General features: G+C 48.3%; 1 protein-coding gene across 1 annotated transcript in view; it reads right to left on the bottom strand.

Annotated features, from left to right (window-relative positions):
* EFCAB8 (EF-hand calcium binding domain 8) overlaps positions 1 to 18,100 on the bottom strand; it is a 62,515-nt gene extending 44,415 nt beyond the window's left edge. Inside the window, exons 1-9 of the mRNA XM_063298376.1 lie at positions 17,970 to 18,100; positions 14,936 to 14,996; positions 11,960 to 12,140; positions 11,707 to 11,825; positions 11,252 to 11,355; positions 9,953 to 10,136; positions 7,979 to 8,084; positions 3,259 to 3,343; positions 721 to 833 (exon numbers count right to left, since the gene is read on the bottom strand). Coding sequence (XP_063154446.1) covers positions 721 to 833; positions 3,259 to 3,343; positions 7,979 to 8,084; positions 9,953 to 10,136; positions 11,252 to 11,355; positions 11,707 to 11,825; positions 11,960 to 12,140; positions 14,936 to 14,996; positions 17,970 to 18,100 — 1,084 coding nt within the window. The remainder of the gene's footprint in view (positions 1 to 720; positions 834 to 3,258; positions 3,344 to 7,978; positions 8,085 to 9,952; positions 10,137 to 11,251; positions 11,356 to 11,706; positions 11,826 to 11,959; positions 12,141 to 14,935; positions 14,997 to 17,969) is intronic.
* Positions 18,101 to 25,135: the final 7,035 nt, after the last annotated feature.

Consider the following 25,135-nt stretch of genomic DNA (forward strand, 5'->3'; position numbering starts at 1 on the left):
TCCGCCTGCAAAGGAACGCAATTGTAGAGAGGGAGGGAGGTGATCTGGAATGAAATATGCAAGGGCTGTTCCCTAGGCAAAAGGGGCCGGAACATTTTTTTACAACCAGAGCAGCAAGATGACATTTGGAAGAGGCTCAGGCAGACGCCCCCCCCAGCCCGGTTCACTGGAGTACAGGCATACCTCGGAGATATTGTGGGTTCGGTTCCAGACTGCCACAATAAAGCAAATATCTCAATAAACCAAATGATTTTTTTGGTTTCCCAGTGCATATAAAGGTTATGTTTACACTATACAGGTAGTCCTCACTTAACAACCAAAATTGGGACTGGAATTTCTGTCGCTAAGCGATGCGGTCATTAAGCAAATCCGACCTGATTTTACAACCATTTTTGCAGCGGCCGTTAAGCAAATCACATGGTTGTTAAGCAAACCACATGGTTGTTAAAAGCAAGGTATGCCTGGAGTAGGAGGAGGAGGACGTGGTACAGCACAGTCCAACTTGCAAGATTCTGTTGTTACCGCCCATGTCAATAAAAGTAATTTTAGCCTTCCTGGGGAGCTGATTTCCTGGTCTGACCTACCTGGCAGGGCTGGCAGGCAGGCATCACCCTCCTGGTCCGGCTTGCTAGCCAGGCGGGAACCCCCCGACACCCGCAGAGCGGTTGCCCAGCCCACTCCCTGCTTTCCTCTGCCTCCGCCTGCCAGCCAGCAGCTCACCTATGTAGCTGCGGACGTTGAAAAGACCGTTCGTGATGACATCCGTGGAGGTGAAGATCAGGACATTCCCCTTCAGGTCTCCGACGCAGAACACTCCTCTGCATCCATCTGTCCTGGTTCAAAAAGGGAGGAACGAGAGGAATCCCGCTGTGGGCACAGGGCCTGGCCCGGCACGACGGAGACCAGCTGCTTGTTGGCAGCCGGTGGAAGATCCTCGTCCCTGAGCCACAAGCGTGGAAGCACAGAGTTGGGAGGGACCTCTGGGGACATCTCGTCCACCCTCCTGCTCAGTGCAGGATCCACTAGTTCATAATACCAATATTTAGGGTATCAAGCTTAAAAACTAAGCACAGAACAGAAACAAAAGAATACCAACTAATTAAATACACAGAAGAGAGCCAGTTGGGTGTCGTGGTTAAGGCACTAGGCTACAATCCGGGAGACCGGGAGTGCTAGTCCCGTCTTAGGGTGACCTTGGGCCAGTCGCTCCCTCTCAGCCCTAGGAAGGGGGCAATGGCAAAACACTTCCAAACAATCTTTCCAAGAAAACTGCAGGGACTCGTCCAGGCAGTCTCCGAGAATCGGACACGACTGAATGGAATATATACATATGTACTGTACAGACAGACAGACACACACACACACAGAATGATAAAACCTAAGCAGAATGCCCAGCCTGAGTCTAATTCTTTGATGTTTTAACTCACGGGGTTTGATCCTGTCCTCTGGAGCAACAGAAAACAATCCCATTTCCCCCTCTTGATGACAAACTTCCAGGTAATGTCTCTCCCCTGTCATATAATCCTACCAGATCCTCTAACTGTTCTTCATAAGTTTGGTTTCCAGACCCCTCACCGTCTTGCTAGCTCTCCTCGGAATCCTAAAGGACATAGCTATGAAATTCTCCTAGCCCCCTCCATCTAGCCTTAACCGCACAGACGCTCCATAAGTCCAAGGCAGACCACCTGTCCAACACAGTTTGCATTCCCATCCAGCTTGGAGAGGGAGAACCTGATTGCTGCAGAAGACAGGAGGGCGGACTTCGTTAGAGGCCATCTGGGTCTCGCTCTCCCACCACCACCAAGGCACAATGTCTCAGACAAGTGACAGATGTTTCCTCCTGGGAAGGCCGGTTGGAATGCATAGGGAGACGTCTTCCTCCGGGACCCACTACCCCAGGGCCACAACAATCTTTCCGAAAGCACATTCAGCTTTGGGCTCACAGCCCTTCTTGGCCAGGCTAAGTCTTCCAGCAAGACCCATTCGACTCTAGGACATCTCCAGGAGTTAAAGTCGCACTGCCCAACGCCAACCCAAATGGGCGAAGGGTCAAGCTTGACTCCTTTATGGGCACGGCCAGCTGGGCACGGCTTCTTTCGAGCTGCTTTTTTCGCTTCCAAATCTTGCCCACAGCCTGGACCTTCAGCAGGCCTCCGTCCACCCAAGCTTCACCTACTTAGCTTTCCAAGATGAGCCCAGATCAGCCAGGGAGAGTGTAGGAAAACAACACCATCCGCCAGGGACTTTTTGTGTCCATCCAGGCAGTGCCCACAAGCCTTACAACTCTACACAGGTTCTCGGAACAGGCCGCTGGCCAGAAGCTCTTAGCACCTCAGCTAACAGCCCATCCAGCTCAGAAGAAAGCTGCCTCTGAACCTTTGCTCGCTGTGGGAAGGAGCAATTCTGGGCAGGACTGCTCTTCACCTAGTAGTGCGTGTGTGTCTGTGTGTGTCTGTGCGCACCTTTGAGTCATTGCTGACTCTTGGTGACTGCCTGAACAAGTCCCTGACGTTTTCCTGGCAAGATCTGAGAAGCTATTGCCGCCTTCTTCCTGGGGCTGAGCGGGAGGGACTGGCTAAGATCACCCAGCCGGCTTCGTGCACAAGGCGGGACTAGAACTCACCGTCTCCCAGTTTCCGGCCTGATGCCTTAACCACTACACCAGACTGCCTCTCCTACCTAGTGGTAGCCTTCCCAAACGGCAACTCTGGAGGACTAGCTAGTGGACAGATTGTCCTACGTGCAGGTTCACCTCTGTCAGATTCACTGGTGGGGGCCTTGGGGTAGCCAGGGATTGTCTTCACCCAGTGCATTTAACCTGGTCATGGGATTAACCCTGTTCTTCTGGATTTGCACCGTGCACGGAATTCTCTTCTCACCAACGGGCTGCTTTCACACAACACACTCGCCTTCCCCAAAAAGCTGAGCAGGATGAACAAAGGCAGCTGGAAGGTTCAGGTGGACTCCACAACACACGTTGTGTGAACCAAGCCACAACCTCTCAGCCTGGGTAAGCCCCAGGATAGGACTTTCGTGAGGACAAAATGGTGAGGAAGGGAACCATAATTCCCACTCTGAGTTCTTGCAAGGTGGGCAGGCCTTCGGTGGAATGCATTCAAGGAAGGTGTGTGTTTGGTCACAATTAAAACAGGGGTGCTGCATTGAATTCAGCTGCTGGTGGCTCTCGCGCAACTGTCTACAGATGCCCCCAGCAGGGGAAGATGCACCAGCCCAGCCTTGCGGCCACATCACACCTACCAGTAGTCCATGGCTGTGGCGCATCCATCCAGATCAACCAAGGAAAATAGGCGATCGCATTTGTTGCCTCCAATGTCGAAGAACTCTGGGTGAAAAGAGAGAAGGTGGGCTGTTGTACCCTCACACTTGCAAACTGAACCCACATAAGAAGGATCTTGGGAGGCCCATCTGTGGCCATCGCTGAAAAGCTGCCCATTTCCCAGAGGAGGAAGTCAGTCACTGCCCTTAAGGTTGCAAACACAGTAGTTTTTTGGAAAGAAGAATAAAAGGGATTTTAAACAATGCGTCAGGGGAATTAGAGTCAGGCATGCAAAATAACGTGAAAAACTGAGAATTTTTAAAAGGTAAGTTGTTTTTAGCAGAGCAGCCCAGGGAAATTTACTGAGAATAACATGCACATTTCTGAAAGAATGTCTGGCCAAAAGGAATGGGGCAAAACAAAATTGAAGGACCCACAACTTAGGAGCAAAGCAAGAGAAATAGACTCTAAATTAAACCTAGGGGATCAGAGGGAACCTTGCCCCATCTTGGGGGCTGGACTAAGCCTGGGGGAACCCCAGTTAGAGACCATTCTCTGGGAAATTTCAAATCCAGGGTCCGAGTGTGGGAATGGTGGCTTGGATGCTGGGCAGACCTGAATGGAGACCCAGGCTTTCAAGAGTGTTTGGGGAGGAAGAAGAAAGGAAAGGAAGGAGGTTTTGAAGGTAAACTGGCAGGATTTTTATGAACAAAACAGGGAAAAAACATCATTAAAAAGATGTTTGGGAGGAGACTGTTGTTGTTTATTCGTTTAGTCGCTTCCGACTCTTCGTGACTTCATGGACCAGCCCACGCCAGAGCTTCCTGTCAGTCGTCACCACCCCCAGCTCCCCCAGGGACAAGTCCGTCACCTCTAGAATATCCTCCATCCATCTTGCCCTTGGTCGGCCCCTCTTCCTTTTGCCCTCCTCTCTCCCTAGCATCAGCATCTTCTCCAGGGTCTCCTGTCTTCTCATTATGTGGCCAAAGTATTTCAGTTTTGCCTTTAATATCATTCCCTCAAGTGAGCAGTCTGGCTTGATTTCCTGGAGGATGGACTGGTTTGATCTTCTTGCAGTCCAAGGCACTCTCAGCATTTTCCTCCAACATTGGGAGGAGACTAAAGTCAACCAAAGACAGAGTTCCTTTAAAAAACTAGTTCCTTCCAATTATTTAATCGTTCGGCTTCACCGATCATTAAAAACAAAATATCCCTCCAATTGAGCTAGATGCCCGCTAGCTTCACAGACAGGCCATGGAGCTCACTTACCATGGCTGGGTTTATTTTACTTATTAATCCAACTTATATAGCCACCCACCTATGCGAGAAAGTCTGGGCAGTGAGCAAGATAAAAACAAAGAATTCCATTAAACCAAACATCTGGATAAAACTGCATCAAGGCTCGCTAAAGTTTCTGTCTTCTAGGATGCGTTTCTTCCTTCCCACTCTAAGCTTCTCTGAAAGCTGCCTGCAGCAACATCAGGAGCAGAAGGCCAGCAATGGCACTGGTGTTTTCAGAGTTGGGAGGAACAACCTTTTAATTTTCTTTGTCCCTAAATCTAAGGGCAACTGATCATCTCTATGCCCTGTTGTCTTGAGCTTGACTTTGGCCTATAAACCACAAGGCTGAAACTTGGTCTAATTTTGGGTCTCTCCAATTTCAAGTTTGTTTAACTCCTTGCCCAGTGAATCATTCTGGGAACACAGAATTTTGCACAATATCTGCATGCCATTTTGGTTGCTCTAAGAAACATATTGTCCAGCTATGGATTTAGATATTCATGGGCATCCAATACGCAGAACCTGAGGCTGAGATGGAGAACGAAACTGGGTGGCTCATGAACACATTTGAAGAATTCAGGCCGGACATAACCTGTCCTTCCAACACAGCGGAAGAGGGGGCTGTATTCCTCTTCTCTGGAATTAGCAATTAAAAGGAAACAAATTTCTCACTTCTGCATGGCTCCCCTGACCTGGGAAATGGTTTTTAAGATGCTACCTCCCCCTCCTCCCCCTCCCACTGGTAGGAAGCATTTTCCTTTGAAAATTGGAAATATTTAGCCCTTCCTAAGCACTCCTGAATGGTGGGAGGCAGCAGGGATTGCCATCCACAAAAGGCCCCCAGCAGGATGTAAGAAACTTAAACCCTGGAATGGAGGGCAATGTTTGTTTCATCAGTTGAAGCAAATTAGTCTCTTTCTCTCCCAGCTGAGACAGGGAGAAAGTTGAACTCTGAAAGCTTGAAAGGACTTTGTTCTAAGCCAGGAAATGGAATGAGAGGCATTTCTTAGCCATCTCTCCCACTTTCTCTTCAGACCCTCGAGCCCCACCCCCCACAATATTTTCCATTTCCTGCAAAGCAGGTTGGGCTGAGAAGCAGTGATTGCCCCGAAGTCATCCAGAAGGTTTCTGTGGTTGAATAATCTCTAATCCAGCACTTTCCACCACTACGCCATGCTGGATTTCATCCTGATTTCTAATTTTCCCTTCCTTCTGGATTAAGGAAAATGCTATATCTATTGTTTTTACTGCTAAAGAGGATCTGCAGTTTTCAAAGTATTTACCCAGAGGAGAGGGACATTTGGAAAACAATGGGGCACTCAGACAGACAAGGTCCAAAGCCTCTTCCACAGGTCTAGCCGGTCAAAAGCCTCCGGGGAGTTTGAGTAGTTAATCCTCCCTAAAGATGGGCTGCCCGTTTTACAAAAGAGGAGATTTTACAGGTGCTTCATAACAATGGGCACCACTTGCTTTGCCAGCTGCATCACAAATGGGCTGCATTGAAAAGCAAAAAAGGGAAGGAGGGAGGCTCAGCTCTAGGAGACTTAATTTCTCCACCACAAAGAAAGAAAGATTGGCCATTTGGACCTTGCCCCAGCACGTCCTGCTTTTAGGCACCAAGCTGGCCACTTCAGAAGACCTGGAGCAGGACTAACCGGTCCTGTCTGGTCCAGTAGCCTGTGCATCTAGCAGAGTGTTTTTCAACGTTGGCCACTTTAAGAGGGGTGGACTTCAATGCTGGCTGGGGAATTCTGGGAGTTGAAGTCCACCCCTCTTAAAGTGGCCAACTTTGAAAAACACTGATCTAACATCGGTCATGAATCAATATGCAGGGAAGGACCTTCAGCACTGACAACAGCTGTCTGTTGCAACTGAACAGCTGTTATAGTCACTGTAACTGGACATTGCATGGAAGAAGAAACCAAGGCAGAGGAAAGAGAGAACCAATAAAAACCAGAGTGAGGCTTGTGGGAAATACGGGGAAGCAACATACTCTCTGCTAACAGCACAGGTCTATGTTTTCATGCAATTGACTGCTAATCGTTATCTGCCAGGCATCAGCACAACAGGGCATTTGGTCCCCAGCCCAATGCTGGACAAGCTCGTCACCCTGTTCAGAGGTAGCATTGAGGAACGATGGGCACTGGAGTACAGCACATCTGAAGGATGCCATGTCTGATAAACCTGCTTTAGAGGATGAATGAACAAATGAAAAGACTTCATCGTGATCATAGCCAGAAAAGAGAGGAGCAAAACGTGGCATAAGCACTAACAGAGACAGCAGGGTAGACCTTATGCACAGTATAACAAAACCTAGCAACGTTTAGGGACCCAGAATTGTCCCTGTTGTCTAATGGGTAATGGGTGTCAAATGAGAAGCAGAAGGCCCTGGGGATTTAGAGGGGGGAGATCAACTGCCCACAAGAGTCTCTGTGGAGCCAGCAGGAGAACAAAACTCGGGTTGCGACTGTGCCTGCATCCCAGGGGCATCCTCAGCGTTCATCTGCTGTGGGGAGAGCAAACCGAGCATTACCCTCTTCTGAAGCTTGTCTGTTTTGGCATGATGTAAGGGGGAAGGCAAGCCGAATTCACCATCTCTTTTTCAGAAGGAGGCCAAGCTTTTGAGGAATGGAAGAAGGGAGGCGTAAAGAAAAGGTTTCACAGGACTGGAGAACGGCCATCGTTTCCCCCCATTTTAAGAAAGAAGAAGAAACGCAAGCCAGATCTAAGGTGACTGGGGGGATCAGGCCAAGGCCCATCTCAGTCCAGCATCTTGCTTCTCCCTATGGCCCAGCAGGTGGAATGGGGATATTAAGCCCCAAGTCTGGTATTGCAGCCCGTGGGTGTATCTTCACAGTCCTGTCCGGCCACCATTTTTCCCAGTTTATAGACCAAGGGGGGGAAAAGATATTGAAAGAAAGCCATTTTTCTTTAATTTGTGGGCATTTGTGGGGAAGGGAAATAAACTATTTCAAATAAGAATTTTGAAAAGTCCTTAGTTCAACAGATATTTCCTCTCCATTTGGAGTTTGGGGAAAGTGAGGCATTAAGGAGACAGAAAGTGAAGGGTAGGGTGAATGTGAAAGAAAGCAGATCAGAAACCCAGTGCCACTATTTCCCAACAATGCTCCATTCAGTATTTATTAATAAAGGATCTATTACAGTGTTTCTCAAACTTGGCAACTTTACGATGTGTGGACTTCAACTCCCAGAATTCCCCAGCCAGCCATGCTGGGGTTGGTCCACGCTGGGAGTTGAAGTCCACACATCTTGAAGTTGCCAAGTTTGAGAAACACTGGTCTATTAGAAGAAAACCCATCATCCTTCAAAAAATACAAAGGCAGACCCTTGAATTTTCAGTGCCCGGGGGGAACACACCAAGAAACCCATATTAGGGGGCAACAATGGCTAATAGCTTACCAATATCCTGGTCAGTGGTCGAAACAGCCAAAAGATTGATGTTGGGCAGGCATAACATGTCAATCACCCAGAGTTTCAAACTGTGTCGTCGCTTAGTCTGGTCCAGCTACAGTGAAGAAAGAGAGGGTCCAAGGACATCATCTTTGGTGTGTTCCATAATGCCTGGGAATTGGGGTCTGAGTGGGGGGGGGGGCGTGTGAGCAGAGGTAGCCCAGCTTCAGCCCTCCTTCTCCAGGAACATTCAGAAAAGCCTTTTGTAAGCCAGTTCAGAAGCTGCAATTAGCTCCAAAGGCAGGATGGCTAAACAGGTCTGGGCACCAGGAGAAACTCACGGCCTTGCTCCACCATCACCCAGACTCTGGTTCGATCCCCAAGTTCTGCTCTGACCTCTAAAGATCTTTAAGCAATCAGGATTCTGGGGCTCCAAAGCTCAGCAACAGGCCAGGCTAGTCATCCCCCACTTGGTGAAAGAGATTTATCTGTTGGGCCTCAACCAGCCTTCCACAGGTCTTTTTTGGATTGCTGCAGTTTGCCCTGCATGGAGCTGACAGAAGGCTTTACCTAAATAGAGCTTAAATACAAATATATTTGATATTTATATATTTGATATTTACTATTCATATATTTGAGCATTTACGCCTTTGTTATGGCTCTGAAGCCACGTTTTATTTCCTCGAAGAGTTTTGTTGGCCTTCTTACTCTTCCTCTCTCTCAGGCCTTGATGGATAGCCATCTCCATAGAAACTAGACAAGGTGCGCATTCCAAGGACAGCATCCTCTGAGAAAAGGGATTGCTTAGCCAACGGTCAAGGGGCCCTAGCGAGGGAGGGAGGGAGGGAGGAAAGGAGGGAGGAAAGGAGGGAGGAGGAAGGAAGGGAGGTCCTTATATGGAATGATGCTAAGCTGGGGTATGGGTAACTGAGTAAGGGGAGGTATTCTATATGGAATGTATACGATGTGCTGTCAGGAGGGGGTCCTGCGCGATCGCCCACCCAACAGCTGGCTGTCGTTGCTTTTGCTCTTGGGTGAAGGATAAAGAACTTCATTTCATGCAATTTCCTGCAATTTCTTTCATTCCAGCTCAGAAGCGAACCTGGTGTGGAAATAAAATTCTAACAGAGCCACCCTTGAAGATCACCCAGAAGCTTCAGCATCAAAGTTCTCCTCATAAGCTCTCTCCTGTGAGAGCAGATTTCCTTCCTGTTACAATTCAAGGTGCTGGTTCTTGTCACCTTTAAAACTCCTCATGGTTTGGGATCTGGATAATGACAGGACAATCTTCTCCCAGTGGCTTCTGGCTGCCTGATGAGGTGGGGAAAGGTGGACTTGCTCCGGGTCCTCATCATAAGGAATGTCATCTCCAGAGAAACAGAGGACCAGCTTTCTCAGGCAAAGCTCACCATTTCCTCCAGAGCAAAGACTGGCCATTAAAACATGGCCATTCCATCAACCTTGAGGAGAATCAGGAAGAGATCCTTTTGTTGCGAGTCTGGAGCTGTGGAGCCCTTGGTCCCTCCGGGCCTTGCTGTTTTCTTGCCGACGTTTCATTGCCTGACTAGGCAACATCTTCTGGAGCTGCCAGTTGATCCACAGGGCATTTGCTTTGTTATCGTCCATCGTTTACATTTTAATGTTGTATTTTTTGATAAGTTGAGGACTCAGCAGTTTATAAAGTACAGAGCCAGGCCACCCGGGGATAATAGGAGTTTCCGTCCAATGCCCTGAAAATTAAGCCGACAAACTCCAGGCCCTGCACCCAGGTCCTTCCTCCTTCTAGAAATCTATCAAGGACTGAATTATTATTAAGAAAAAAAGTTGTCAGCTGCCTGGGGAGGTGGAAGGGCTAATAAAACATCTCCAGTGTTAACAGTGGTGGGAGCTCATCCCAAGAGAACTGAGAAATGCTAAGTGATGCCAGATGGGCTTCCCGGGGGATCCCAGACAACCCCCCAAAAAATAAACTGGGCCACCTACATGTACAGTCCGAAGCATCTTGAAGGCGTCGCTCCAGTAGTGCAGGATGCCATCTCTGCTCACAGTCAGAAATCGTCCCGAGGGAGACCTACTGCCAACTTTCCAAGATTTCTCCCTGTGGTCCATTATTCCACGACTTTGGCTAGGAAAAAACTGGATCCGAACAATATCCTCCGAGTGGGACCTGGAGGGCATAAATGGAGCATCTCTTTGGCTTCTTTTCAATTGCCATCATGAAGTGCCACATTGGAGGGAGGAAGGGACAGACCTAAATGGGGATTCCCACCCAGAAGCCAGCTCTCCACCAGAAATACTTTCAGCACTGTGGACCCAAGACAGGTCTTTAAGTGAATGCAGGTAGTCCTCACTTAATGACCACAACTGGGACCAGAATTTTGGTTGCTAAGAGAAGCGGTTATTAAGCAAATCCGACCCGATTTTACGGTCTTTTTTGTGGCGGGCGTTAAGCAAATCACCGTGGGCGTTAAGCAAACCACATGACCATTAAGTGAATCATGTGGTTCCCCCATTGATTTTGCTTGCCAGAAGCCAGCCGGGAAGGTTGAAAATGGCAATCACATGACCACAGGACGATGCAATGGTCATAAATGCAAACTGGTCGCCAAGCACCCAAATCATGATCACGTGACCGTGGGGATGCTGTGACAGTCATAAGTGTGAGAACTGGTTGTAAGTCATTTTTTTCAACACCTCTGTAAGTCCGAACCATCACTAAACAAATGGTTGTTAAGTGAGGACTTCCTGTATTCTCCTGTTGCTTTTCCAAAGTTCTCTGACCAGGAATCCTAACTGTCCCCAGCCCCAGAGTTATCCTGGAGCTTCTACCCTTTGAGGTAGGCTGGGCAGAAAGCAAAGAACTGGACTGTCTGCAAGATAAAGCCTAGACTGAAACCATCATCTCTGAAGCCCTTTTGGGTTGCATTTTTGTTTGTTTGTTTTTTCCAGGTTGCCCTGTGATCAGAGCCTGGCTCTGTTGAGCTTTGCACAGTATCAAACTACCCTGACAGGCAATGAGCTCGAGTTTCATTACCGTTTCCTGTTATTGCCTTCTGACCTCTTTGAGGTTCTTCTCCGACCCTCTGTGAATGTCTGCAGAGGGACCCCCATCCCACGCACATTGGCAGGGTTCCTCTCCTTCCTTCCCTTCCTAGGAGACAAACTTCAGGTTCCGGAAACCGAAGGAACATTTTTCCAACAATGGGGTGGGTTCTGTGAATTCCCAGGGCAGAGAAGCACAAACGGGAAGCTGCGGGAGGACGCCCCGAAGGAGTCCCTTACACTGGGACGGCTTTCATGGTCGTCTGGAACTCTGGAATCATCTTGCTTTTCAGCATGTCATCCTTCCCACGGTATTCCCGAAGCATGTAATTCAGATACTCCTCCTGCAAGGAGATGGTCCCCCTTGTTAGGCCACCTCTGCCCAAGATGCTTTTGAAAGACGGAAAAAAACCATCTGACTTGAAAGAGCTCTCAAGCCAGAATCCAGCCCCAGGGAGAGGGAGCTGAGGAGGGGGAGGGAAGTGAACTCAGGGCAGACGGATCGCACTGAGAAAGAAGGGGGAAACAGGGTGAGGGGCCTTGTAGTCCAACATACCTGGTGGACCCCTTTTGGAGGAGACTGTGGCAATCTATTGGGATGGTTCCTCTCTCTTCATTAGAAAACAGAGGCAGATATAAGGGCTGGGGACAAGTGGGTGGGAGGGGGTGATTTTTGCTCAAAAGGGGCACGCTACCCAGTCCACCGAGCCATCACAGTTAGCATCCACTTTCATGAAAATGACATCGATGTCTTCGTCAGAAATGTCCCCCATGATCTTTTTCATAGCTTTTCGGAAGTCATCCATATCCAGTCCTACCAAGGGCCAAAAAGGAAGGTATCAAACCAATTCTTGGGGTCTCCGGGACAGGGGGAGAGGCCCCTCAAAGCCTGGGCAAGGCTACTCCTTCCCCCACCCTGCAGAGCCAGGCTTGGATCAGTACCCTCACCTCCGACTCCCTCAACATCCGCTTCCCGGAACATGCGCTCTAGTTTCTGCAGGTGGTCCTGGTTGACCTGGTCCTCCAGCTGTTTGCAGCGGGCTTCGTCGCAAACATCTGCAAACTTCATCAGGTACTTGTGCGATGAGCACAGCCGACCAGCCTTGCTCAGGATCCCTGGAAGCCTCATCTGGGAGGAGGACCAGAGCATCAGCTGCCCTTGTGAAACAGGGACAAATCTGGCTACACACCATCTCTTCACTGTGTTCCAGGACACAGTAGCCATTGCACACAACTGACCCTTTCTGAGAGAGCCAGAACAGGCGTCCACAATTTACACCCAATCGGTTTGCGAACCTTTCAGATTCTGCTGCAGGCCACTCTCTTAGACAAGGGGGTGCCTTTATCTCCAGCCTTCCTAGGGCCCACTGATGATGAAGGGCTGCCATTTGTATGTTCTGCCTTCCTGTTCTCCCATTCCAGATGCACACACAGGCAAGGCAGGAATCTTCCCATCACTCACTGAGCCCTGACCTAGCTGGACCGGACAGTCACGGGTGGACAGCCACTTTCCACGTCACACTTGGCCTGCGTCAAGTGAAGTGTTACCCTAGTCCTGCAAGATGAGCCTCCAACAAGGCTAATCTCTAAAGCCGGGGAGAGCAGTGTTATAACCCTGACCATCCCATTCCACTCTGCAGAACTCAGATATAAGCTCTGGCATGTCTAGAACATTGGGGCTGAATTGGAGGCCGGTTCGCCCAGTTCAGTTTCAATGTACCAGTTCCTTCCCCTGGATCAAAATCTGCAACTATAGAACTGTCTTTCAACGTGCACTTTTAAGTCTGCAGCAAAACTGTAGTGTGTGTGTTTGTGTGTTTGTCTATCTGTTCTGCAAGTTTGCTGCAGAAACCAAAATTAAAAGTACAGTAAAAAGACCGCTTAATCCTTAAACTACATTTTGCTTTTAATTAATAAGGCAAGAAATTAACAGATAAGCACATGAACGTGTTTACAAGTTGCAGCTCCCTAGATTTTGCTTAAATATAAGGAAATATTTGTTGATGGCAAGATCTGTCCAACAATGGAATGGTCTACCTATGGAAGTTGTGGAGTCCCCATCTCTGAAGGTTTTCAAAAAGAGGTTGGCTAACCACCTCTCAGGGATGGTGTAACTGTTTTTCTGCACACTGTGGAGAGTTGGACTAGATGATCTTTGGGATTCCTTCCAACTCAAAAATTCTAGGACTCTACATTTAGCCTGTCAGAAGCCCAACGTGTGCACCTTCATTCAGCAGGAACCACAGCTTAGCTCATGGATACATTCATTTTGGTCGCTGCAGCTGGAGTCCAGTGAAACCAGGTTCAGCCCACTACTGGAAGAGGCAGTGAGAATTCTCCTCGTGGTCAAGAGATAATCAAGACCAAACCGACCAGTCTGTTTATTTTATTAATTCCCCACCTTTCTGTTCAGATGAGCTAACAACATTTTAAAAACACAATTAAAAAGGTAAAGCCATAAATAAATACTGGAATCTATTTTAAAAAGTAAGAGCTGGGCAGAAAAGAAATGATTCTCTACAGATTTTCTAAATGTTGACAGAGTGGGGTTGAGACTAACTCCTAACAACGCAGGAAAATACCCTTCTCCGTCTGACGGCCTCTCCTTCAACATCTTCCGGAGGCCTCTCCTGCAGAAGGAATGGCTGAGCAGGTCACTCACAAGAGAGGTGACCATCCTTCAAATGGTCAGGGCTGAGCTGTTTAAGGGTCTACATGTGTCCCCAGTAAGCCACTGGCAACCAGTGCTGAGCATTCAGGACAGCATCATCTTTTTTTTTTTTTTTAATCCATACTGGTATATTGGCTCATCAACTCTGGGCATTCTACAAACCCATTGGAGAGCAACACAGGTGCTGTTTTTTGTACCAGCTGCAACTTTCAGACACTTCTCAAGCTGCAGCAGTCAAGACAGTCCCCAGCCACTTAAGTAAACTGTGTTTGATTGCTCATGGTCACAAGCTGACTGGTGTTTGTCTAGCCAGCATCTTCCAGTCAGACAGGCCCATTAAACATCTAGGAAACTATTCTGTCTCTGGAAGCAACAAGGGAACTTCTTCATTTTTATTTAAGTATGAATTTATAAACCGCTTTGGACAAGACAAATCTAAGTGGGACCCGAGAGCAACAGCCAATAGAATGATATGCACCACAGCATATAATTATGGTAAAAATTATAATGCTCCTGGCACAGAGGATTCTCCAGCACTCAAGTCCTAAAAGCCTTCTGGAACATCCAAGTTTTAGGAGCTTCCAAAAGGCCAGGAGAATGGGCTCTGCCCTTGGGGGCAAGGATCCCAAGGTGGGGGGAGGGGGTCTCCCCAAACAGAATGACCACTTTGGGTCCTCTCCCATTGCACCTTTTGATAGGGGGGACTTTCAACAGGCGCTCGTGGATTGGGAGGGCAGAATCTATATGGAGTCCCCAGGCCCTGAGTTGTAGAGAAACCCCACTTTGTGGAGTTGCAACACATTCTATAGCAGAGTCACAACGTTTTTCCCTCACCAAGAGAGAAATTACTACTTTTTGTAGGTTATCTCAGAGAGCATGTATCTCAGAGGAGAGAAATGGCCAACTGAGGAAACCAGCGCAGATCCCAGGCGGGTTTCCCTGGAGTGGGTATCTCACAATTAGACCACCTTCTTCTGTGGATCCATCACCCAACTATATTTAGCTGAGGGAAATGGAGGACAGCCTTCAAAGAGGGTCCGGGCTGCACAGAGGAGGTGTGTCCGTAAAGATAGCCTGGACCCAAGAAGACCAACACGGACACTTTTGAGCTGGGTCTGGAAATGGAACAAAGCTTTAGGACAGAAACCAACACTCAAGGAGATGATGACAAGCTTCCTGAACACCGTGCTGCAACCCCTTCCAGGAGCTTCCTCTGACACGCGAGGAGGCCGCAGGGCTAATCGTGCACTTACTGCGGAGAGTGGAGCCAGCACCTGTTGCTTAAAGAGGTCTCCCTCGGAATCCACACCTCCCCTAAAAATGTAGAGACAAACCAACATCAGCGACAAGACCATAAATGCTAGCATTGTAATCATCAGAGCCCGAGGTCCCCTATTAAACCTCCCAGAGGCAGGATTCAGCCCAGGGTTGAAAAAAGGGCATGGGTTTTCAGCAACAGTCCTGCCTCTGGGAGATTCAACCGGGGAGCTTGGACTCTGCCTCAGTTCTTCATCCGTAAAATGAGAATAAGCAACGCCAACAAGCTAGCCTGTCTCAGCGTGGCAGAGGTCCTTTTCCATGAGAATGGCTCCTGGCTGCCAACGTGGAAAGGCTGGCGATGCTGTGAATCTTTCCAGGGCTGCCCTGTGCACAGGCTTATGGGATGCCAGGCAATCCTTAGCCAAATGGGGAGGAACCCACGCTGTGCAAACAGCAACATTTGATCCAACCGGCATGGCTGTGCGCTCTCGGAGCCCCAAGCAAACAATTGGACTAGCTTGAAGCTGGTTTTAGCACATTTTGCACACAAGGCTGATTCTGTCCAGCTGAGGTCATGCAACAAGCGGCCAAGTCAGGCCTAGTGGACGTAGGCACGCAAGCTGCCAAACCCGGTTCGTGTTAACTTGATTAGGCCGATTAACGTGTTGCAAGCGCAGCTCACTAAACCATTAGTTGACGGTTTAATGAGGGCAAGCGTATTGTGCAAATGCAGCCTTCAGACAACCAGTCCAATATTCACCAATAGGGACCTTTCCAGAGGCAGTGGACTACAGTTCCCATCACCCTTCCTTAGCAGCCAGAGCGGCCATGCAGGTTGGACATTACGGGAGCTGTGAATACAAAAGGGAATAGCGCTCAGCCAGGGAAAGGCTGACTTGCCCAGCATCTTCATCCATCTAAACTGCACCTGTCGACGTAGGAACCCTGCATGTGTGGTGGGAAAAGTCACCCCACACCCAGAAGTCCCCTAGGCTCCCCACCACTCAGCTGAGGAAGGAGGCCTGCCCTTCAGAGAAAGCTTTGACCAAAATAGGCAAGCTTTGAGAAGAGGCATCTTTGTCCAAAACTATCCTACGGAACTCCAGAGTACTAACAAAATGCAGGCAGCCCCAAAGTCTTGGAGCTGCTGCCCACCCTGTAGAGTAGACCAGACTAATGGCCACGGAGGCTGAAAACTTTTATTGGAATAGCTAGCTCAGTGTTTCTCAACCGTGGCAACTTTAAGCTGTATGGACTTCAACTCTGGCAACGCTGGCTGGGGAATTCTGGGAGTTGAAGTCCATACAGCTTAAAGTTGCCACGGTTGAGAAGCACTGAGCTAGAGTAACAGAACCTTGCCATTCTGTATGCGCTTTCCCCCTCCCTCACTTTATCTTTGTGTGAATTAGAGAGGTGCTTGTCTGAGGCATTTCGTTTTGGGGAATCGACCCAAGTCCCACTTTTCTGATCATTGCCTTGGTACTGCAGTGGGCCTTCCTCCTGTCCTTCAAGGCCATTCCGTATGTCCTCTATGTCTGTTCCCTCAGAGTTGCTCAGAGCAACAAGAGGTAGCCAAGTTTAGCAGTAGGAGGCACAAAGTCCAGCCTTGGAAAAGTTTAGTTGCATCCTCTTTCAGGGGAGAGAAAAGGCCCTTGAAAGAAACACTGGAAAGGAAGTAAGAAATGATTTCACAAAAACAAGGAAGGACCAGGTGGGAAGGATGTTTAGATGAGAGTCCTCCCTGAGATCCTCTTACTTTTGCAACACTTCCAAAGACGCTGGAATGCAAAAATCAGCACTTGGGACATTAAGAGTAGGCTTCATCTCCAACCCAGTATCCTCCAGTTGTACTGGACTCCATTGGCCACCCTGGTTTGGCATTATGGGAGTTGAGGGCACCGGTTTAGAGATGATTGAGTAAAAACCTATCTCTGCAAGACAGATTGGATGAGTTAAGCAATCATTCCTGCCATGTGGAGAAACTGGGAAGTCCATAATTCTAGGACAGGGGGTAAAAACGAACTTAATGTCTTTGATCAGCACTACATTGCCCAGCAAGCTGGCAGAAATGATAACAGTTAAAATGGGTATTAAACCAAAATATATTTATGTGAAATAAATACACCCTGTGTTTCTGTGCCAAAAAGAGAGGAGGTGGTCCAAGGGAGAGGAGACGACATATCTTGGATCAGTGCTTTTAAAGTGCAGGGGGGGAAGATGGCCTAGATAATTCCAGTATCTTTATAAGGGCTTGATATACAGAAATCAACATGTAATGCTTGTCTAGCCTAGAGAAAGGTGATCCATGAACTTCTCTTAATTCCACTTCCTTTATTGTCTGCATTCAGACAATGTGCTTTACCAGGTCAAAGAGCTGCTTTTGCACATGATGAAGTAGATTAGGATTTGTCACATGTGGGCAAGTCAGCGTGGTGTCCAAATCTATTCCGCTTGGTTAGTTTATGATTCAGGGCGCCTGAAAAGATACCATCATCATCCCTTCTCCCATACCGTCCCTGTTCACGAGCAAATAAAGCTTGACTTCCATGCGCGGTCATTTGGAATGTCCACCACACTGAGCATCATTAGAACGGGCAGAGTTCATATATGTAACTCCAAAATCCAGAGCCACAAAACACCACAGCTGCCTTTACATCATGTGCAGTGCTCAAACCAATAAACTTGGGGTGGCTTGGTTCATACCCACCTTCTAGGATAATGGTTGGATGCCCACCACCCCTCGGATCACTGAGCCACCCAACCTCCTTTTAGCCCTTCACGCAGCATCTTGTGCGGATCTAGCCAGGAAAGCCATTCATCTCACAAAGTCCAAAACCCGCTCTTGTGGTTTGCAAACCATGAAGCCAGGTGTGTTGTGCAAGCAAACTGCAATTTACTGGACAAGCCACGGCGAAAGGAACGTACGACTTAGCACCATGTGTGAACCCAGCTTCAGACTTGGACGCAGGACACAGAAGTCCTTCACCCCTTTGCGTCTGCAGTCTGTGGCAGAAGAGCCACACTCACCAGGTGACGGAGGTGTGGAGGCTCAGCTTCCCCGGGGAGCTGATCACAGAGTTGTTCCCAGGACTCCCCAGGGAGCTGTAGGTCTTCCGAACGGAAGCGCAAACAGCTTTGCGGCCCAGCTCCTGTTGCATGTTTAGGCACCAGTCCAGGCGGTCCACCTGAATGTTCTCCACTTCTTGGCTCCCCACAAACCCAACTGTGATGTCAGGCTTTGGAACTGTGATCTCACTTCACAGAACATCTGGCGCTCGTGCCGCCGGGCGGAAATATTTGGCCCTCTCCTGTGCCCGAGTTCTGTAGCTGCGCCAGGTCTTCCTCTCCGGGCATTACTCTGCCTTGTCGCGGGTTCTTTTTAAACCGTACCCAACTGGATTGACTCGGACCGAAAGGATCCCCCGGGGGCACCGGACCCTCGGCAGCCGGGCTCTGCGTCTCCCTGTGAGGTTGGGGAGATGTTGGGGGGGGGAAGGTGTTCAAGATGCAAAAGTGAAATATACAAACATCTGGCTATCGCCTTCTCCTATACTCTATTTCTGTTACTATGGATGGGGTACAATGTTCTCTGTAGTATGTCCTACTACCGTTACTACACCAGAGTCTATACTTACTTCTACTTCCATGCTGTATTGTACTGTTACTAGTATACTATTGCTATTACTACTACCTTTCCTAGTATACAACAGGGTTTTACTCTAACGGACCCTGGCCTCTCTTTAAATCCTCTCTCTCTCTCTGGGATTTCTTCCATTTTCTTCCTTCTTTATTCACGTCCCAACCGTGGCTTGGCTTGGCTTGGCTTGGCTTTGCCTCTCCTTTTTCCTCCGGACCCTTCAGTCTCTGTGAAGGAAAAACACCTTATAGGTAGTCCTCGCTCAACAACCATTTGTTTAGAGACAGTTTGAACTTGCGATGGTGCTGAAAAAACCAACTTATGAACGGTCCTCACACTTACAACCCTCGCAGTGGCCCAGTGGTCACACGATCACGATTTGGGCACTTGGCAACCAGTTCTCATTTATGACCGTTGCAGCATCCCGTGGTCACACGATTGCCATTTGTGGCCTTCCCAGCCAGCTTCTGGCAAGCAAAAACAATGGGGAACCCCATGATTTGCTTAACAACCACGTGGTTTACTTAACACCCATGGTGATTCACTTAATGACTGCCACAAAAAGGTTGTAAAATTGGGTCGGATTTGCTTAATGACCACTTTGCTTAGCAACCAAAATTCCAGTCCCAATTGTGGTCATTAAGCAAGGACTACCTGTATTTGGCTGCTTTCTGTCTGTTGCTGCTGCAGAGCTTCAAAACACACACATCTCCTCCCCACCTGTTTCAAGGTTTCTGCTTTTATAGGCCACTCTGCCATGTGGTGCTGGGGAGAGGCTCAAACAGGAGGGGCGGGAGGCAGCCCAGGGGCCTGCAATTGCTCCTCTACAGCCTGCTCTTCCACGTGCCTCTTTTGTGACCGTGACCACCTTTTCATCCTCTGGTAACCCATAAGTGTTACAACCCGAACCCTGCTCCAAAGACTTAAAGCAATTTACAACACACTTGTACACACAAAATCCCACACCACAAGCCAGTACCAAGCAATAACCTTCTCCCAGGTCCACCACTCACACCAGGATAAGATGGTCCTCAGCACTTTGCAGAACGCAAGGAGAGTCTGGGGGCATGGGGCTCCATAATATGGGGGCTGCCCCCTCCAGGCCCCCACTTTCACCTCTTACGGGGTGGGGAGCCTCTGCCACCGTTCCTGGGTTGAGCGTGCAGGACGGGCTCATTCCGGCCAAGAGCGAACAGGTCGGGCCACCATCACCTTCCTTCATCAGGACCACGGATGACGACCCTGCCCTGCCCCCGGTGCCCTCATCTCAGGGCACCAAGTCTTACTCCGCTGCCGGTCACCCGGGAGAGCATCATTTTCCCAACCACACCGAGTGACCCCGTCCCACAGCACCTCCCCACCACTCCCCTCTGCGAATCTCGGCCTCTTCTCCACGCTCCTCCTCCGTGCCAAAAAGCCTCCTCTGCGCAGTTTCGTCAGGCGCCTTCCCGTTTGCCAGTCCTTTGGCCACCTGCGATCAGCGGTGGCTGGTAGAGCTCCAGCCCACCTCCAGCAGCTTTGGTGATCCCAACTGGTGGTCCTGGCTTCCCCTTCCAACTCACTGCTGCCCTTATTGGGCAGAACATCGAAGAAAACGCCTCCTCCTCTGTCGTGAGATCAGTCTGTTCTTTTTCCTCTGCTTTGTCTTTTCCACTACAGGTAGTCCTCGACTTATGACCACAATTGGGACCAGAACTTTTATCGCTAAGCAAGGCGGTCATTAAGTGAATCATGCTGGATTTTATTAACTTTTGCTATGGTTGTTAAGCAAATCACTGTGGTCATTAAATGAATCACATGGTTGTTAAGCAAATCCGGCTTCCGGCACTGACTTTGCTTGTCAGAAGCTGGCTGGGAAGATCACAAATGGTGATCACATGACCCCGGGACACTGCATCCGTCCTAAGTACATGCCGGTTGTCAAGCACCTGAATTGTGATCACATGACTGCAGGGAGGCAGTGATGGTCATAAGTGTGAGGATCGGTCATAAGTCACTTTTTTCAGCACCGTCATAACTTCAAATGGTCACTAAATGGTCGTAAGTCAGGGACTGCCTGTATACTGTATATAATCCTCCAGCATCCCATTTTTCCCTATTCCTTCAACCTGCTCTCCCCATCACTAACATCCTCTTTTCAGAGACCCTGTAGCTCGTCATCATGTGACACTTACTGGTCATCCTTTCCCTGCTCCAAAAATACTACCCAGCCAAAAATGCAAAAATCCCACAAGGTGGACCTAATAGGGGGGTTCCCGGGGCACCATCTTTTCACTTCGCTTTTCTGAATTCCAAAAACATATCAGATGAAAATTGTCCTAAATAAAAATGCTCCAGAAGCACACATCCAATTTATGTCGATCCATCGCATATGCTGCAATATAAATTTTAAAACGGAAACTGTTCGCTGAAACAGTCCCCCAAAATTTGCTTTCTGGAAATACAATTCCTGGGGACAGAGAATTCCGCCACAAAGCTGCTTTTCCATCAAGGAGTTTTTTTCAAATGAGCCAGAACCTGCATGTGGGTTTCTAAGATTATCCTGTAATGTTTTTTAAACAAAACCAACAGCAGGTAGCAGCAGAACGATCACGTGCAAATTGAAACCGCCTGGCTCCAAAATATCCCATTTCCAGGGAACGGGCCAACCTCAGCCAGTTTGCTGCCTCTCACTCATTGCTAAGAGCAGATGTCGTGTTTTCCAACCATGCACGTAGCTGGGGGTGATCACCTGAACCGTTTGCACGTTGCTTCCATTTCAAATGTTGTTAATCCATATTATGTATTTTATCCAATACATAATATGGATTAGAACAACATGAAGTATTCCGTTTTAAAAAGGGAAAGGGGAAAAGGAACCAAATCCAGATTGTACCTCTATGGTTCCTGCAGGGAAGAACTGGGTGCAGTGGGAACTCATGAATTTTGGCGGGGGGGGGGGCATTCCACCAAAGTGGTCCACACGTGACCACAGATAACATTCTGCTGTTTCCAGGCTGTCCCTAGATGCTCTCTACGATCAATCTAGCCCTAAGTTGTAAAGGGCCTTTTTTATCAAGACCAACCTTGACTTCCACCTATTTCTACTGATCAAGGTTAAGATGGAATGTGGAAATTTGTGTGTCGGACCACAATCGCCTTTATTCCCAGGCGCTGGTTGAAGGCCACGCAGCACAGGAATTACGAAAGCCGAGATCTTCTCTTCCACGCCCCTCTGCAAAATGCAGCCGTGCCCCGCGGCCTGCTCATCAGCTATGTCAGGGTTAGTCACCCACTTCCAGCATTCGGACCATACCCTTCATTCTTAATTTTTATGAACCCGGCACATGTGAGGAACGGCACACGGCAAGAGGTGGCCCAGGACGTTCCGAAGGGCCTCAGCTTCCCTGTTGCTTTTCTTCTCCCAAGCCTAGCAGCTGTTTTGAATGCGGAAAGGAGGAACGCTCCTGTGGCTCGTCCATCATGACACGTCTGAGTCAGGCGCAAAGCCTGGTGACTTCATGGGCCTCCGTATTGTTTTCTTGGCAGCGGGACAGAAACGGTTTGCCATTATCTTCTGGGATATTTTTCAACTTCCCGATCTATAAATTGCTTTGGACATTCAGGCTAGCTAAAGAAATCATGATGCGGTGGAGCCACAGTTTGAATGGAAATTCTTGTATTTTTATTTTTTAGTTTTTGACAGTTACAGTAAGAATTGCCACCGCAAGCAGGAACCTTGTCAAGGTTGAGCAATAAACTTAGGAAAAATCACTTTCAAGCCCACCTGGAAGACACATGCTTTTCATCACAGAAAGATACATGTCTCTTGGTCTGGCCCATTGTTTGCCTCCAGTTATCAGGAAAAAAAGCGTTAAGACTAAGAAAATCTGCATTTATTCTTTGTTTAAAACAGAACTTGCCTTTTAGCAAAGTAATTTTATATTAGGTACTATACCAAGTCTTTTTTTTTTTTTGGTCAGAAAAACAAAAGGAAAACCTTATATATATTTCAAAATACCAGAAAGGGCATTTTTTAAAATGCAGCTTCTCTGGCTGGTGAGAACTCTACATGACAGATGTGTTTCTATTCTGCACTGGTACACAGTAGATAAAAGTGCCAAAGACACTCACATTGCTCACATTTTACTCAAAGCCTTCTGGCTCCACATTCCAGTTTCTTTTGCTCCTTTCCTTCAGCAAGGATAGCCTAGTTGCACAGCCTTATGGAGCAGTGTTTCTCAACCATGGCGACTTTAAGATATGTGGATTTCAAATCCCAGAATTCTCCAGGCAGTATGCTGCCTGGAGAATTCTGGGAGTTGAAGTCCACATATCTTAAAGTCGCCAAGGTTGAGAAACACTGCTATAGAGAATGCCATTTGTATATATACACACCATTAGAATTGAAATGGAATATAACTAGGAGGCCTTTCCTACTCTTCAGAGCTTCATGCCTTGCTGCTGATGTAAGGAGAAACAGCATCCCAGAGGTTTTCATTTCAAGCTAAAGACCATTTCAAATTCACAGCTAGAAAATATTTCTAATTACGCCCAAAAGTATTGTTGTAAGAGTTGCAGTTTTGAGTCCACCATTTTCTACCGTTGTTCAGTTTTGCAAGCATTGAAAGTTTAACTCTTGATAATGGCATTACAGCAATTAGCCATCTTTTTCTGAAATCCAAGGATGCTGGTCAAGGATGCACATTCTCTCTCACACACACGAGGGACCTCAGAAATGCAGTTTGTGAAATGCAACAGCAGGCATCACGGTGACTTTTTCTCCATTATATAAGGGGGGTGGAGACAGAGAGAAGGAGGGAAAGAGAAAGAGAAATCTGTCAGAAAGGCCTCCTGGAGGTCACCCTAAAGATGCTGGTCCATGGATTCAATGCTAAACATACCCAGAGGCTGTGAGACGCAGGAAACCTAAGGGTTGTGTGAACAACCTGGAGAGAGAACCCTGATGTTGAAGAAAAAATTATCTTCAGAAAAACCCACTCTACAAGAACATGACACTCCAGAAGACACAACATTCTTGAAATAACAGAACTTTATTTAGAAACTGTTTAAAAGTAGAAAAAAACCCTGTCAAGAGGAGTCTGGTTTGAATATCATTTAGGGCAACAAGTATCTAGAAGGCCACAAGAGAAATAGCACCTCTGATGTTTTAAACAATGGCTTTCTTTTCTTTCTTTCCTTCTTTCGTTTTTGGCATTCGTTGAACGTGGGTCTTCTGCTGAATTTTCATAAGGAATCATGCACTACACAACAGTTACCATAACTCTGCTTTCTACACACATCGAGGACACACAACCACCGGAAGCAAACGAACGAAAGAACACACCAAGCCGAAAGCTGAGTCTTGGCTGTGGCTGTGGGCAAGCCTCCGAAAGCCCCCTCCCCAAAGAGCAGCCACTGGGAAGAGGAATGTGAGGTTTGCTACACACGAGGGAGGGGGAGGGTCAAGCACAGAATACTGTAATGATCATCCGAGCGCTCTGTCGTCGGCAATACCGGCCCGCCTATTTAACGCACAAATCTATCTTTTTTCACTAGTCACCTGCAGCACTAGCACCGATCACTCGAGGGCGGCCCCTGCAACCAGATGTGCTCGGCTCATCCAGGCGGCGCCCAGTGCAGGCTGCAAACCAACTAGAAGGTCCATTCGAGCAAGAGTGGAGCATTAGAACCAGGTGCCCTCTCAAATCCATAGGAGTCCAGTTCCATAATCCCTATTTAATATCCTGGCTTGTTGGGAACGATGGGAGCTCTTGTCCAAAACAACAGGGGTTCTTTTAGACAACAGCATTAGGGTTAGTTCAGTCAGCAGGCTTGGAAGCAGAGGAAGCAGGTGCAGAGAGGAACAGAGGAACCCACAGCATTGGTGGAGCTGAGACGCAACAGCTGGCGCTGGCAAGAGGGGGTGAGGGGAGCAGCTTTCCCAAGTGACGGCCTTGGTGCTTTGGAAGACGCGCCAGGCCGCGGGCCGTAACAGTAGAAGCAGGAGGGCTTCAGACACCTGCTTCACGCCAACTCCCGTCTTGCAACCGAGCATACTACAGCTTTTTCTCCTAGGACCCCATCAGCCGCGTGGGGAACAACACACAGCCACTGATCTGTTTAACTCGCACAACCTGCCTGAGGGGCCAAACAACTCCTTCCGAAACAAGAAGGCTCTAACCCCATTTCAGAGCACCTACAATCCCCCATCGCCTTCCTTTAATCTGTCACCTGGAAGCACACATTAAGCCCCCTTAAGGCATCTCTCACTACAGAACACACGTCCCACCTCCTCAACCTTCCTGCGAGAGAGACAACACTGAAATATCACTCCATTCGGAAGCCTCCCCCGTCCTCCAAACGCACAGGCCTGCAACGTCTCCACAAATCAGTGCCTTACCAGCAACCAAGCAACTCTGCAAACTCCAAGTATTCGACCTCTTGCTTCCAAATTACACCAGATAGATGTTGAGACCGTTTTGCTATGAAAGTGAGAAAAGAGCTCTCAAAAAAAAAAAAAAAAAAAAAAAACAACCCACTGGAAGGGGGATAGTAGTATAACTTACGCAAAGTG

The sequence above is a fragment of the Candoia aspera genome, chromosome 3 (genome assembly GCF_035149785.1).
Source record: "Candoia aspera isolate rCanAsp1 chromosome 3, rCanAsp1.hap2, whole genome shotgun sequence".
In the NCBI taxonomy this organism is placed as follows: Eukaryota; Metazoa; Chordata; class Lepidosauria; order Squamata; family Boidae; genus Candoia; species Candoia aspera.